General features: G+C 42.0%; 1 protein-coding gene across 1 annotated transcript in view; it reads left to right on the top strand.

Annotated features, from left to right (window-relative positions):
- Positions 1 to 14,980, top strand: part of ctu2 (cytosolic thiouridylase subunit 2 homolog (S. pombe)) — a 70,043-nt gene extending 55,063 nt beyond the window's left edge. Inside the window, exon 16 of the mRNA XM_061911000.1 lies at positions 8,639 to 14,980. Within this exon, the coding sequence (XP_061766984.1) occupies positions 8,639 to 8,684 (46 nt within the window). The 3' untranslated portion in view covers positions 8,685 to 14,980. The remainder of the gene's footprint in view (positions 1 to 8,638) is intronic.
- The last annotated feature ends 311 nt before the right edge of the window (positions 14,981 to 15,291 follow it).

The following is a 15,291-nucleotide window of genomic DNA, read 5'->3' as shown; positions in this document are numbered from 1 at the left end:
TGCAGTCTGCTGAAAATGATGGGAAGTGTCACTCTGCATAGCAACCGACTTTGTGGTCAAAGTTGGAATTGCCAAAAAACACATCTTAAGATTTTCAACACACTACTGCAATATGACGGCTAAAGTGGAAAGTGCACGCCCAAATTTGTCATGTTTCATGTGTCAGGTAAATCGTGACATATGGGGCAATATGAATCCCCTTCCTACCTGTATTTTTACGAGAGTCTAGAATTTAAAAAAATATTTGATACATGTACAGTATTAAGGCAAAAGCGAATACATACATATTCATACATGACAATACCACCACATTCAAAATAACCAACAGCGCCACATTAATTAGCATTAATAGTTATGCTAATTAGGTTACACAATAGACGTATAAATAGAATTGTTTAAATAAAAATACAGGCCCTAAAAATGTACAGATGTGCATGCAATCAGAATCCAAAAAGAAAACAAAATGATAGTTATTCTTTTGTAAGTTTCCAGCGTTTCCTAATGTAATGAAATAGCAAATTAGAAAATATATATATATATATATGTTTTTTTTTTTTCAAGAATTGTGCAGAAAGGAATATGAAATGTGCCACTCTGGTCGATGAGCCAATGAGTAAACAGGAAAAGAACAATATTTATCCTATTTGGCACCATAAGATCAAAATGATCCCACGCGTTGGACCCTTTTCTTTTTCTTAATTCCATTTGGATCGATTATCCAAACATAAACCGATGCCACTCTTCCAACTTGTTTAAGTACACAAGTCCTGATGAGCGCAATTTTATGATTCAGTCAAATGAATCTATCAGTTGAATCTACCACGTTTTTTTTTTTTGATGCATACATCCAGGTTATTGAGGCAACCTTGTGTTCAATGAGGCATCAATAGTTCAGTATCTTTTACCTACTCAGTGGCCTAGTGGTTAGAGTCCCCGCTCTGATATCAGTAGGTCGTGAGTTCAAATTCCGGCCGAGTCATACCAAAGACTATAAAAATGGGACCCGTTACCTCCCTGCTTGGCACTCAGCATTAAGGGATGGACTTGGGAGTTAAATCACCATAAATGATTCGTGGGCGCAGCACCGCTGCTGCCCACTGCTCCCCTCACCTCCCAGGGGGTGATCAAGGGTGATGGGTCAATGCTGAGAATAATTTCGCCACATCTAGTATGTGTGTGACAATCATTGGTACTTTAACTTTTTAACTTTATCTTTTCTCCCATCACTGGCCATCACATAAGTTTGATACTAACGTCCCAATTAGGATTCCAAAAAAAGTAAGAAACCCTTAATCTTTGCAATTGTACTTTATGATAGTGTTCCATTCTATTCTCAAAGACAAAACAAACTCTATGGCCCAAAATTGACATTTGAAAAAATACCATGTTTTGGGGAATTTATTTTAATCATGACATGTTTTCAATGCCAAAATTCTTATTTATTTATTTTTACACTTCTTTTTGTGTGTTTTGAAGGTTTTTATGTTTGCTTCTCTTTTTTACGATTTTGTTTTTCTTTTTCGGTTTTGCTTCTTTCTTTTTTTACTGATTCAATTGAATGGCAGCAATTTGATGTGGAGGGGCGGGGGGCGGTGCTTACAACAAGTTTAGCCGGAAGCAGTTTTTCTACACTTGGGGCTTGCAGGTAAAACAACGTAGAAGACTGGAGGACCGAGGTAATCTAAATCAGGTTTTAATATAGCTTAAAAAATGTTAAGTAGTTTTTTTACATATTTTTGTTGCTGTCTGCAGATGTATCTCCTGGTTAAAGATAAATCTTATTTAAACATAGTACAGTGAACAACGTTTATCACTTGTTGACTACTTCCTTAGTTTGTAAAATATTCTGGTCAACTTCATTATTATGCATTAATTTATTGTTATTCTCAAATGGGGAGACCATGATTCTCATAACCAAACATGTAAAATGATTTTAAAACTATTATTCATATTTAACGTTAGTTATGATAGTTTATTTGGGATTTATTATATAATTGCTGTGGGCAGCACGGTGGAACAGGGGTTAGTGCATCTGCCTTACAATACGAAGGTCCTGAGTAATCCTAGGTTCAATCCCGGACTCAAGATCTTTCTGTGTGGAGTTTGCATGTTCTCCCCGTGACTGCGTGGGTTCTCTGAGTACTATGGCTGAGTCCCACCTCCAAAAACATGCACCTGGGGATAGGCTGATTGGCAACACTATGTGAGTGTGAACGTTGTCTGTCTATCTGTGTTGGCTCTGCGATGAGGTGGCGACTAGTCCAGGGTGTACCCCGCCTTCCGCCCGAGTGCAGCTAAAATGGGCTCCAGAGACCCTCTGCAACCCAAAAGGGACAAGCAGTAGAAAATGGATGGATGGATATAATTACTGCTAGTCTAGTTTTTTAATAAAATGTAATATGGCAGTCAACCATCAGCTTTGCTTATTTTATGAGGATATGCTGTGGTTGGATGTCCCCTCAAAAACACGCTGGAGAAATTCCAGATGATGTCTCAGAAAGGCTTAAGTCTTCTGTGTTTCTTGTTGTGTTAAGATGTTAATGTAATAGTTAATAGAAATGTATTTGCTAAAATTCCAGTCTATTTCTTGAAATTATTTTTAAGTAATCCCTCAGCGCTACAATATAGCAGTTTTTTTCATTTTTTTATTCTGTTGTAAACGGTTGTACTTTCAAATGTACATGTAAATATTGTGTGTAATATCATTCAGGATAGCTGATTGTACTGCTCTCTGAGCTGCCACCTTACCGTGTTTGAGGAGTTTGCGTGTCCCAATGATCCTAGGAGCTATGTTGTATGGGGGCTTTCATGCTCCTTGGTAGGGTCTCCCAAGACAAACAGGTCGTAGGTGACGGATCAGACAAAGAGCAGCTCGAAGACTTCTATGGATATACAGCAAAATGGACTCAGATTTCCCTCGCCCGGACACGGGTCACCGGTGCCCCTCTCTGGAGCCAGGCCCCAGTGTTGGGGCACAATGGCGAGCAACGGTCACCCCATGGGGCCCGGCCGGGCACAGCCCGAAGAGGCAACGTGGGTCCCCCTTCCAATGGGCTCACCACTCAAAGGAGGGGCCATAGTGGTCGGGTACATTGTGAGCTGGGCGGAAGCTGAAGGCAGGGCACTTGGCAGTCTGATCCTTGGCTACATAAGCCAGCTCTTGAGACGTGGAACGTCACCTCGCTGGGGGGGAAGGAGCTTGAGCTAGTGAGCGAGGTAGAGAAGTTCCGGCTGGATGTAGTCGGACTCACCTCGACGCACAGCAAGGGCTCTGGAACCAGTTCTCTCGAGAGGTACTGGACTCTCTTCCACACTGGCGTTGCACGCAGGGAAAGGCGATGAGATAGGGTAGCAAATCTGGTTTCCCCCCGGCTCAAAGCCTGTACGTTGGAGTTCAACCCAGTGGACGAGAGGGTACTCTCCCTCCGCCTTCGGGGGGTGGTTTCCTGACTGTTGTTTGTGCTTCCACACCAAACAGCAGTTCAAAGTACTCAACATTTCTGAATACACTCGAGGGAGTACTGGAAAGTGCTCCCCCGGGTGATTCCCATGTCCTACTGTGCGACTTCAACGCTTATGTTGGCAACGACAGTGAAACCTGGAGAGGCGTGATTGGGAAGAATGGCCGCCCGGATCTGAACCCGAGTGTTTTGTTATTGGACTTTTGTGCTCGTCATAGACTGTCCATAAAAACGCCATGTTCAAACATAAGTCCATATGTGCACTTGGCACCGGGACACCCTAGGCCGCAGTTCCATGATCGACTTTGTAGTTGTGTCATTGGATTCGCGGCCTCATGTTTTGGACACTCTGGTGAAGAGAGGGGCGGAGCTTTCTACCGATCACCACTTGGTGGTGAGTTGGCTGCGATGGTGGGAGAGGATGCCGGACAGACCTGGCAGGCCCAAACGCATTGTGAGGGTCTGCTGGGAACGTCTGGCAGAGTCTCCTGTCAGAGAGAGTTTCAATTCCCACCTCCGGAAGAACTCTGAACATGTCACGAGGGAGTTGTTGGACATTGAGTCCGAGTGGACCATGTTCCTTACCTCTATTGTCGAGACGGCTGATTGGAGTTGTGGCCGCAAGGTAGTTGATGCCTGTCGTGGCGGTAATACTAGAACCCGTTGGTGGACACAAGCGGTGAGTGATGCCGTCAAGCTGAAGGAGTCCTATCGGGTTGTTTTGGCTCGTAGGACTCCGGAGGCAGTGGACAGGTACCGACAGGCCAAGAAGTGTGCAGCTTCAGCGGTCGCGGGGGAAAAACTCGGACATGGGAGGAGTTTGGGGAAGCCATGGAAAACGACTTCTGGGGGGCTTCGAAGCCATTCTGGACCACCATCCGCCCACCCAGGAAGAGGAAACAGTGCACTGTCAACACCGTGTATGGTGCGGATGGTGTTCTACTGACCTCAACTGCGGATGTTTTGGATCGGTGGAAGGAATACTTCGAAGACCTCAATTCCACCAACACGTTCTTCCTATGAGGAAGCAGTGCCTGGGGAATCTGTGGTGGGCTCTCCCATTTCTGGGGCTGAGGTTGCTGAGTTAGTTAAAAAGCTCCTCGGTAGCAAGGCCCCAGGGGTGGATGAGACCCGCCCGTGGTTCCTTAAGGCTCTGGATGCTGTGGGGCTGTCTTGGTTGACAAGACTCTGTAGCATCGCGTGGACATCGGGGGCGGTACCTCTGGATTGGCAGACCAGGGTGGTGGTCCCTCTCTTTAAGAAGGCGGACCAGAGGGTGTGTTCCAACTATCGTGGGGTCACACTCCTCAGCCTTCCCGGTAAGGTTTATTCAGGTGTATTGGAGAGAAGGCTACGCCGGATAGTCGAACCTCGGATTCAGGAGGAACAGTGTGGTTTTTGTCCTGGTCGTGGAACTGTGGACCAGCTCTATACTCTCGACAGGGTTCTTGAGGGTGCATGGGAGTTTGCCCAACCAGTCTACATGTGCTTTGTGGACTCGGAGAAGGCATTCGACCGTGTCTCTCGGGAAGTCTTTTGGGGAGTGCTCAGAGAGTATGGGGTATCGGACTGTCTGATTGTGGCGGTTCGCTCCCTGTACGATCAGTGTCAGAGCTTGGTCCGCATTGCGTGAGAGTTGGACTCCGCCAAGGCTGTCCTCTGTTACTGATTCTGTTCAAAACTTTTAAGGACAGAATTTCCAGGTGCACTTAAGGCGTTGAGGGGTTCCGGTTTGGTGGCCGCTAGTTTAGGTCTCTGCTTTTTACAGATGAGCCGGGATCTTCAGCTCTCACTGGATCGGTTTGCAGCCGAATGTGAAGCGACCGGAATGAGAATCAGCACCTCCAAGTCCGAGTCCATGGTTCTCGCACGGAAAAGGGTGGAGTGCCACCTCCGGGTTGGGGAGGAGACACTGCCCCAAGTGGAGGAGTTTAAGTACCTAAGAGTCTTGTTCACGAGTGATGGAAGAGTGGAATGTGAGATCGACAAGCGGATCGGTGCGGCGTCTTCAGTAATGCGGACGTTATATCGATCCGTTGTGGTAAAGAAGGAGCTGAGCCGGAAGGCAAAGCTCTCAATTTACCGGTTGATCTACGTTCCCATCCTCACCTATGGTCATGAGCTTTGGGTCATGACCGAAAGGACAAGATCACGGGTACAAGCGGCCCAAATTAGTTTCCTCCGCCGGTTGGCGGGGCTCCCCCTTAGAGAAGCTCTGCCATCCGGGAGGAGCTCAAAGTAAAGCCGCTGCTCCTCCACATCCAGAGAAGCCAGATGAGGTGGTTCGGGCATCTGGTCAGGATGCTACTCGAACGCCTCCCTAGGGTGGTGTTTTGGGCACGTCCAACCGGTAGGAGGCCACGGGGAAGACGCAGGACATGTTGGGACGACTATGTCTCCCGGCTGGCCTGCGAACGCCTCGGGATCCCCTGGGAAGAGCTGGACGAAGTGGCTGGAGAGAGGAAGGTCTGGGCTTCCCTGCTTAGGCTGCTGCCCTCGTGACCCGACCTCGGTTAAGCGGAAGATGGATGGATGTATGGATGGATGGATAGCTGAATGTATTCCCCTATTTCAGGGGTCGGCAACGTTTACCACTCAAAGAGCCATTTTGACCCGTTCACAAATTGAAGAAAACAATGGGAGCCAAAAAACTATTTTGAAATTTAAAATGAAATAACACTGTCTAATCCCCCTCTTATCCCCACAATTTCCCCCTCTTTCTTCCTTTTTTTCTCTTTCTATCCCCTCATGCTCCGGCCTGGCTGCACCAAATGATAATATAAATACGTATAATAAAGTTACATTTAAATAAGGCAACAAGAGAAGTATCCTACACTTCTCTTTTGTAAAGTCAATCTGAACAGCCGATATGGGCATCGACATCAACTATATGATTTGCCTGAGAAGCTGGACAGGACAAACAAATAAAAATAAATAAATGAAATAACACTGCATACAAAGTTTTTTTTTATTTTTGCTATGTAGAAACAAACTATAATGGGTTACATTTATGAAATCAATAAACTAAAATATTTATCATACTTGGTCAATGTGATTTCTGCTCCTGAACCGCAGCGCACAGCGTCTCCACATCAGGGCTGTATGACGTCACCTTCATCTTCACACAGGATTGTAAGCTCTCATCTGTGAGGCGTGTGTGATGTTTGTTTTTAATAAAGTTCATATTGGAGAACACCTGCTCACATACATATGTGGATCCAAAGATCGACAGGACTCCAAGTGCATACTTTTTCATGTTCACATAAAAGTCGGGGATAGCGTTCCAAGTTTCCAACCCAAGTTTGTCTGGTTTGAGGAGGTTTTCAATACCACACCATTTGTGATTCTGAGCAAGAACGGCTTTCTAGCATTAAAACATCTTCAAGGTCCGCTGTTCGGCGCTCTAACTTGGACACCCACATGTCTTTGTCGGCATCACGGCACACGGCACGGCCGTGGATGTGCGCGACTGTAGGCGTGTCCCAACCTTTGACAAGCAGAGCGCAAGGATGAGGGCGCATTACAATGAGCCCTAGCCGTGACAAGCTGAGCCGCATCAGAGTGATCAAAGAGCCGCATGTGGCTCCAGAGCCGCGGGTTGCCGACCCCTGCAGCCTAGTTTGTAATATTTGTAAATATGACAGGAAAGGAATCACATGTGTAGTTTTAGCACAGTTAATTTATATAAGTTAAAATAATATTTGACAATACAATAAGACACAAGTCAACCTATTTAGGTCTAAAAATAGAAAGAAAAAGTTGTCTGCACAGCCAGGATTTGAAGCGCTCTCTCTCTCGCTCTCTCTCTCTCTCTCAAGGGAAAAAGAGAAAGAACCGCTGGAGATGACTCAACATTACAAAAGTTAAAGTCTTGTATTTTAACACAAATTGGTTACTAATATCATGCCAAGCTTTACATGTCTGGTTTTAAATCTTTTAAATGAATAAATACAGCTATACTTACATTCTAAAATCGCTCTTTTCTCTACATGTAGAAATGTAACAAAGTATTGTTCTATACAGAATTTCACTAAGTAACAGCTATATCGAGACAAACATGTATAACTTGAAAATGCATATTCAATTTTTGTACCGCTCATACTACATCCTCAAAGTATGGCTAAGTTAACACAAATATATCATAACTTTTAGACTTGATTTAGACGCCCTCCGTCAGCCCGTCTTCTTTTACGGTGTTTTACCTGCAAGCCCGAGTCTAGTAAAACTGCTTCCGGGTAAACTTGCTGTATGTAAGCCCCGCCTACAGGCACCTGCCCCATGTCAAAAAACATGCCATTAGTTTGAAACAGTAAAAAAAAAAGAAGCAACACCGCAAAACAAAGAAACAAAACCGTAAAAAAGAGATGCGATAGTGGGAAAAAAAAGTTTAACATTAAAACCTTGGAAACACACAAAAACAATAAAAGTGTACAAAAATATGAATATTGGCATCGAAAACATGTCATGGTTAAAAAATAAATCCCCCCCAAATATTGTATTTTTTCAATGTTATATTTTTTTGTTTTTTATGCAAATACAACTTTTTCTAAAATGTAATTTTTTTTCGATACCAAATCTTACTAGTAGTGTTTTAACGTCATGAATCTCCAGGTTTTATTTCATTTGTATATCTACAAGAGTAAGAATGACTGTACTTTCACGGTAATCTCGAAAATAATGTCATGTCAAACTGATGCAAATCAATTTAACACATTTACAATGTTGTCAATTGGAGATTTGTCTCGCTTCAAGGGCCAACACAAGCCGAATGTACGACATAAAGGTGACATTTTCTGAGATAGAACAAATACAGTATGTCAACGTTTTCACTAAAACACAATCAGAAAGCTTATGATGATCTTTGTGCTTTGTGCCATTGACAATGTCAGTCTTTCTTCCTGCCACCTGTACTTTTCAATTCACCTGTGCTCCACCTGGTTCCACCACGCTAATGCTCCCATGTAGAAATTAAATACATTGACTTTCCCATAAATAGATTGACTTTCCCATCACTTTGCCTTTCGTCTCTGCATCCTGGGGTCATGCCGCAGCGTAACAATGTACATGAATACCAACATCGTCATGCATCCATTGAACATACACAATAAAACTAAAATGGAATATTTTTCTGGCCAAATTATTCTGAGGTTAATGAATGTATGTGTTTTGTTCTTCAGGTCTCGCATGAGAGATGAGATCAGTGATTTCCTGCTGGATGATTAAGATGAAAGTGTTCAGCTTAAGGATCATGGAATTTTTATTTCATGATACAAGAACAATATTCCGGTTTGTGTGAGTCACATAATCCATATGCTGGCTCTGTGTGGAAAAGGAGGGTATGTCAAGGTCAAATATCTCATCCTGTAGCTTTCCTTTCATGAGCTTTTATCATCCAATTTTTTAAAATGACACTTGCATTGTTTTATTGACTGCTTGTATTTAAAACTGCAGGTCAATGTGCTTTTCATTTGTGTACAGATAGTACTTTGGGTTACAATGAATTTATTTGATAATTTTTGGTTTGGCTTTCAATTCTGTATTGTCATTTTACAGTACTCTTCCAAGATTATGTTAAAAGGATCCCAGAAATATTGTATTTTCCGGATTATAGAGTCCACCGGTATTTAAGCCACACCCACCAAATTTTAAAAGAAAAATATTTTTAATTTATTAGCCGCACTAGACTATAAACCGCAGATATATACCGGTACAAAATAATTTGTAAATGCTACCTTATTTGTTTTCAATCGGTGCCTGTTACACAGTTTGGAATGGACCCACTACTTGCAAAAGGTATCTCTCCAATTAGCTAAACAGACTCAGTAACTCCACCGTGATGTTTTGGTGAATTACGGAACTGAAACAATACACAAATATTGTAATTGTAAGTTAATAATACTAACACAGTCATTGGTAGACGGGTTAACAACGCTTGCTTGTAGAAACACTGAACGGTTAGACTTACGGTTCAAGGGACAAAAAGAAATACATTGTCAATGTGCAGTGAGCAAACTCGTCCAAAAGTTAGCACCATAGCACATACAATAACACACCTTCTCAATGTCTCTTTCGTGTTTTTTGTTGTTGTTGAATACATTACATTATGGCCGTTATCCAAGAAAAATCCACAAATCAGCCGCACCGTTTTATAAGCCGCAGGGTTCAAAGCTTGTGGAAAAAGTAGCGGCTTATAGTTCGGAAAATACCTTACACACGGTATGTATATATTTCAAAATGTGTGGATTACACATTTTTAAATTAAGTTGTTATTGTGTAAATATGGTAAAACTTTCAACTCTTTGTCAAGTTAATTATAAGACTTGAAAATCCACACTGCAGCAACACAAAATTGTACCAAAGCTTTTTAATGTAAAATGCTAATAAATGGACACATAAAGGCTTGAAAGCTAGACAGCTGTTTCTGCTTTGTCAGACAATTTGTGTATTATATCTCTATTATTGTCGCAAAATCCTGTAGTCACTGAAGCATTAGGTGTGTTCGACGATTTTATTTGTTTTTCGGTTTCCCTTTTGGGCTTCACGGTGGCAGTGGGGTTAGTGCGTCTGTCTCACAATACGAAGGTCCTGCAGTCCTGGGTTCAATCCCAGGCTCGGGATCTTTCTGTGTGGAGTTTGCATGTTCTCCCCGTGAATGCGTGGGTTCCGTCCGGGTACTCCGGCTTCCTCCCACTTCCAAAGACATGCACCTGGGGATAGGTTGATTGGCAACACTAAATTGGCCCTTGTGTGTGAGTGTGAATGTTGTCTGTCTATCTGTGTTGACCCTGAGATGAGGTGGTAACTTGTCCAGGGTGTGCCCCGCCTTCCGCCCGATTGTAGCTGAGATAGGCGCCAGCGAACCCAGAAGGGAATAAGCGGTAGAAATGGATGGATGGATGGACGTTTTCCCTTTTTTGTTTTTTATGGTATCAAAATAACGGCAGTGTTTTAGCATGAGGGCGGGGCTTATAACATGTTTACTCGTAGGCAGTTTTATAACAATATTCACAGAATTTTGGTTGTTTTATGCAATACCGGAACTTCTTTTCTATAAATATGTGTTCCTACTTCCGGAAACAAACGTGAGTGTGTTGTAGTCATGGCAGACTTGTTAACAGACAACCATGACGACTGTTTTTGGACAAATGAGGATTCACAAACTTATATTTTTGAACCTGAATGTATGGAGGATGAACTGCTGCTGATAGATGCGAGCACAAAGGGTGAAACGCTGGAGTAGATGGAAGCCAAGTAATTGAGGTCTGCGTGACTTGCGGGTATAAATGTGTAACTTGGAGCCAAGCTATGTGGATATATATGGCGTGTTTACCCAGAGTCAACTTGAAAAAGCTTCCCCAGCTACCTGGACCGAACAACTGTCCATGGTGTGAGTGACTATAATATTGATTATGATACACGCAGCACACCATGCTTTTTATTACAAGTACATATACATTTCATGTTTCACAAAATGAGATGTGGGCTAATACTTTACAAATACTGTAATATGATGTTTCATGTTTTTCAGTCAGTACATATTTGTGTCCTATCGCCTTGTTGTGCATTACAAACTCAGAAGCAATTTGGTAGCTGATTCAAAAGCTATCGTATCTCTTCTTGTCTTAAGGCAATGTGTTACTACGATAGAAAAAGAGTTCCACAGTGTTCGCTCTTACAACAACCCTAAATCACAAGTGTCTCAAAGGACTGCACAAGCCACAACGACATCCTCGGGAGAGCCCACATAAGGACGAGGAAAAACTCACACCCAATGGGACGTCGGTGACAGTGACAATGATGACTATGAGAAACCTTGGAGAGGACCGGTCCTCTCCAAGGTTTCTCATAGTCATCATTGGGAGAGGGGGAAGGAGGAGAAAAATAAAAGAAACTGCAAATCAACTGGTCTAAAAAGGGGGTCTATTTAAAGGCTAGTGTATGCAAATGAGTTTTAAGATGAGACTTGAATGCTTCTACTGAGGTAGCATATCGATCTGTTACTGGGAGGGCATTCCAGAGTACTGGAGCCCGAATGGAAAACGCTCTATAGCCCGCAGACTTTTTTTGGGCGATGGGAATCACTAAGCCGGAGTCCTTTGAACGCAGATATCTTGCGGGACATATGGTACAATACAATCAGCAAGATAGGCTGGAGCTAGACCGTGTAGTATTTTATACGTAAGTAGTAAAACCTTAAAGTCACATCTTAAAGGCCTACTGAAACCCACTACTACCGACCACGCAGTCTGATAGTTTATATATCAATGATGAAATATTAACATTGCAACACATGCCAATACGGCCGGTTTAGTTTTACTAAATTGCAATTTTAAATTTCCCGCGAAGTGTCCTGTTGAAAACGTCGCGGAATTATGACGCGTATAATGACGCGTGTGCGTGACGTCACCGGTTGTAGCGGACATGTTTTTTCAGCACCGCTCAGGGCTAAAAGTCGTCTCTTTTCATCGCATAATTACACAGTATTATGGACTTCTGTGTTGCTGAATCTTTTTTAATTTGTTCAATTAATAATGGAAAAGTCAAAGAAGAAAGATGTAGGTGGGATGCGGTGTATTGCAGCTGCCTTTAGCAACACAAACACAGCCGGTGTTTTCTTGTTTACATTCCGAAGGTGAAGCTTTAATATGGAACAGAGCGCTCAAGCGAACATGTTTCTCTACCACATGTCAAACCGGCAGGTTTCGGTGAGAAAATTGTGGTAATAAGTCGGCTCTTTCCGTTGACATGAGCGGAGCTTGTGTCGTTCCTTCTGCAGCTGTCAAAGAGGCAGCTGCGACTCTCTTGGCTCCTCCGTGGCTTCCCTCAGAGACACTGGCGGTCACCACACCCCTCCGACTTTCAGGTATGACTATATAATCTCATTATAACACTTGTAACACAATAAGCAGGTACGGGATTTTCCAGAATCATCCTAGTAAATGTGTCTAATAACATCTGAATCACTCCCACTGCCCTCGTCTTTTCTTTTTTTTTTTTCTTCTAGTCCTTCACTCTCACTGTCCTCATCCACAAATCTTTCATCCTCGCTCAAATTAATGGGGAAATTGTCGCTTTCTCGGTCCGAATCGCTCTAGATGCTGGTGGCCATGATTGTAAACGATGTGAGGAGCTCCACAACCCGTGGTGTCACGCGCACATCGTCTGCTATTTCCGGTACAGGCAAGGCTTTTTTATTAGCAACCAAAAGTTGCGAACTTTATCGTCGATGTTCTCTACTAAATCCTTTCAGCAAAAAATATGGCAATATCGCAATATGATCAAGTATGACACATAGAATGGACCTGCTATCCCCGTTTAAATAAGAAAATCTCATTTCAGTAGGCCTTTAAGTGTACAGGAAGCTAGTGCAGGTGAGCCAGTATAGGCATAGTATGATCAAACTTTCTTGTTCTTGTCAAAAGTCTAGCAGCCGCATTTTGTACCAACTGTAATCATTTAATGTTAGACATAGGGAGACCCAAAAATAATACATTACAGTAATCGAGGCGAGACATAACAAACGCATGGATAATGATCTCAGCGTCGCTAGTGGTCAAAATGGACAGAATTTTATTTATATTACGGAGATGAAAGAAGGCTGTTTTAGTAACGCTCTTAATGTGTGACTCAAGTGAGAGAGTTGGGTCGAAGATAATATATTAAAAGACAACTTGTATTTTAGTAGTACGTAAACAAACAAAGACTCCTAATTTAGTCTGCTGAAATATACATTTATCATTCTATTATTTCTTCAACAATATTTAGGGTAAGTGTTAGAAAATGAATTATTAATCTACCTGTTCATTTACTGTTAATATCTGCTTACTTTCTCTTTTAACATGTTCTATGTACACTTGTTAAATTTAATCATCACTTATTTTGTTGTTGTTTGATATTTTACATTAGTTTTGGATAATACCACAAATTTGGGTATCAATCCAATACCAAGTAGTTACAGGATCATACATTGGTCATATTCAAAGTCCTCATGTGTCCAAGGACATATTTCCTGAGTTTATAAACACAATATACATTTAAAAAAAATGAAAGAAGATTTTGTGATGTTAGAAAATATCAATGTAATCATAGTGGTATCGACTAGATAGGCTATTGTACTTGGATTGTACTTACAGTGGATATTAGGTATAGATCCACCAATGGTGTTTATATTGTAGTGTCCCAGAAGATTTGGTGCTGCAGGGAATTTGTTCTGTAGTGTTTTTGTTGTGCTGCAGTGCAAGTATTCTCCCAAAATATTGGGGGAATAATGTTGTTTAGTGTGGTTTCACTAGATGTCACATATCTATGACAGTGTTGGTTTTGTTCATACGGCCACCATTAGTGTGACATGTATGGCTGTTGACTACGTATGCCCTTCATTCACATGTGTAGTGTGTTTAAAGACAAAATGATCATCTTAATGGTTAAAGATTGGACATTAGTGAAAACTTGGATAGACTTTGGTAATCCAATGTCACGAGTGCGGGAAGCGTGTATAACTGTCACTCGACCTACAGGGATGATACTTGAAATATATGAGCTTAACTAGTCGCCATGAAGACAAGGATTAGTGATTTAGAAGTAGTTTCAACACTGCTGACTGCGGATAGATATTAGCCGCTAGCTAGCTAACCATGTCTTAAAGCACTTCTTCCTGAGGGCGTTTCAGTGTTAAAGCTTCACCTTTATCTTTAGATATCAAGCCTAACTTTGTCCGTTCTCCCTTTTCAGTCTACACACTGTGTCTGTTTGTAAGTACTCCGTGATTGTGCACTGCTGAACATGCTCGTCTGCAGGAATGACGGCGACGACAGTTGGGGCACCGGTACATTTTAGAGGCGGTATTCTACCGAATATGATTCATTAGTATCGTGGTAATATACTGATACCGGTATACCGTACAACCCTAGGTGACAGACACAAATATATTGTCATTCCATATGTATCAGAATTTTAACCAACACATCGCAGTAGACTTCAAAACAGCCAACACCCTGAGACAGACATTAGTGCATCCTAAAGACCGGACACCCCACACCCACGAAAACAATCTGGTGTATGATATCCAGTGTAAAGATGAATGGACTGATTCATACAGTATATTGGGGAAACAAAACAACCACTAAGCCGACGCATGGCACAGCATGGACGAGTAAACTTTTCAGACCAAGACTCGGATGTCTACTTGCACCTCAGGTAGAAACAGCGCTCCTTTGAGAAAAAAAATGTCCAGAATCTAGACACTTAGGATGGATGGTTCCAAAAGAGGAGTGAGGGAAGCCATCTATATTTTAATTTTTATTACTATGATTTTTATTTAGCAAATTTTTTACTTTTTATTCGACCCCTTTTACCGTATTGCTTTTTTCACTATTTTGTTCAGCTCATTCATTGTTTATGTTCTTTGTTTGTTTTCTGTTTCTGTTGGTCTATGTTTTTTTTTTTTTTTACCTGTAAAGCACTTTGGTTCAATTTAAAAGTTGTAAACATGCTATATAAATAAAATTGACTTTACTTGACTTGACTATATTAAGGTTTAAAAACCATCCCTGAACAGAGAAGATGGTCTGTGACACCAACCGTCTTCCACATACAACACTGTCCTTTCAACCATTCCTAAAAGACTCTGCGATTTAGCCTCCAACAAATAACATGAGTAAAAAAACATTCTGGTCATAGAAGGTGGCCCAAATGCCATTTACAACTGTATGGAATGCTAACGTGGGGGATTCCGACTGTTTTGGATTGTTAGTAGTCGATCCACAGCGATCGTTCTGACACACAATACCTCACTGCTAATGAAGGGAAATTACAGTTCAACTAATGTCGT

Source organism: Nerophis ophidion, linkage group LG09 (genome assembly GCF_033978795.1).
Source record: "Nerophis ophidion isolate RoL-2023_Sa linkage group LG09, RoL_Noph_v1.0, whole genome shotgun sequence".
Classification (NCBI taxonomy): Eukaryota; Metazoa; Chordata; class Actinopteri; order Syngnathiformes; family Syngnathidae; genus Nerophis; species Nerophis ophidion.
Note: the sequence above shows the minus strand (reverse complement) of the source record. Positions and strands in the feature narration are given on the sequence as shown.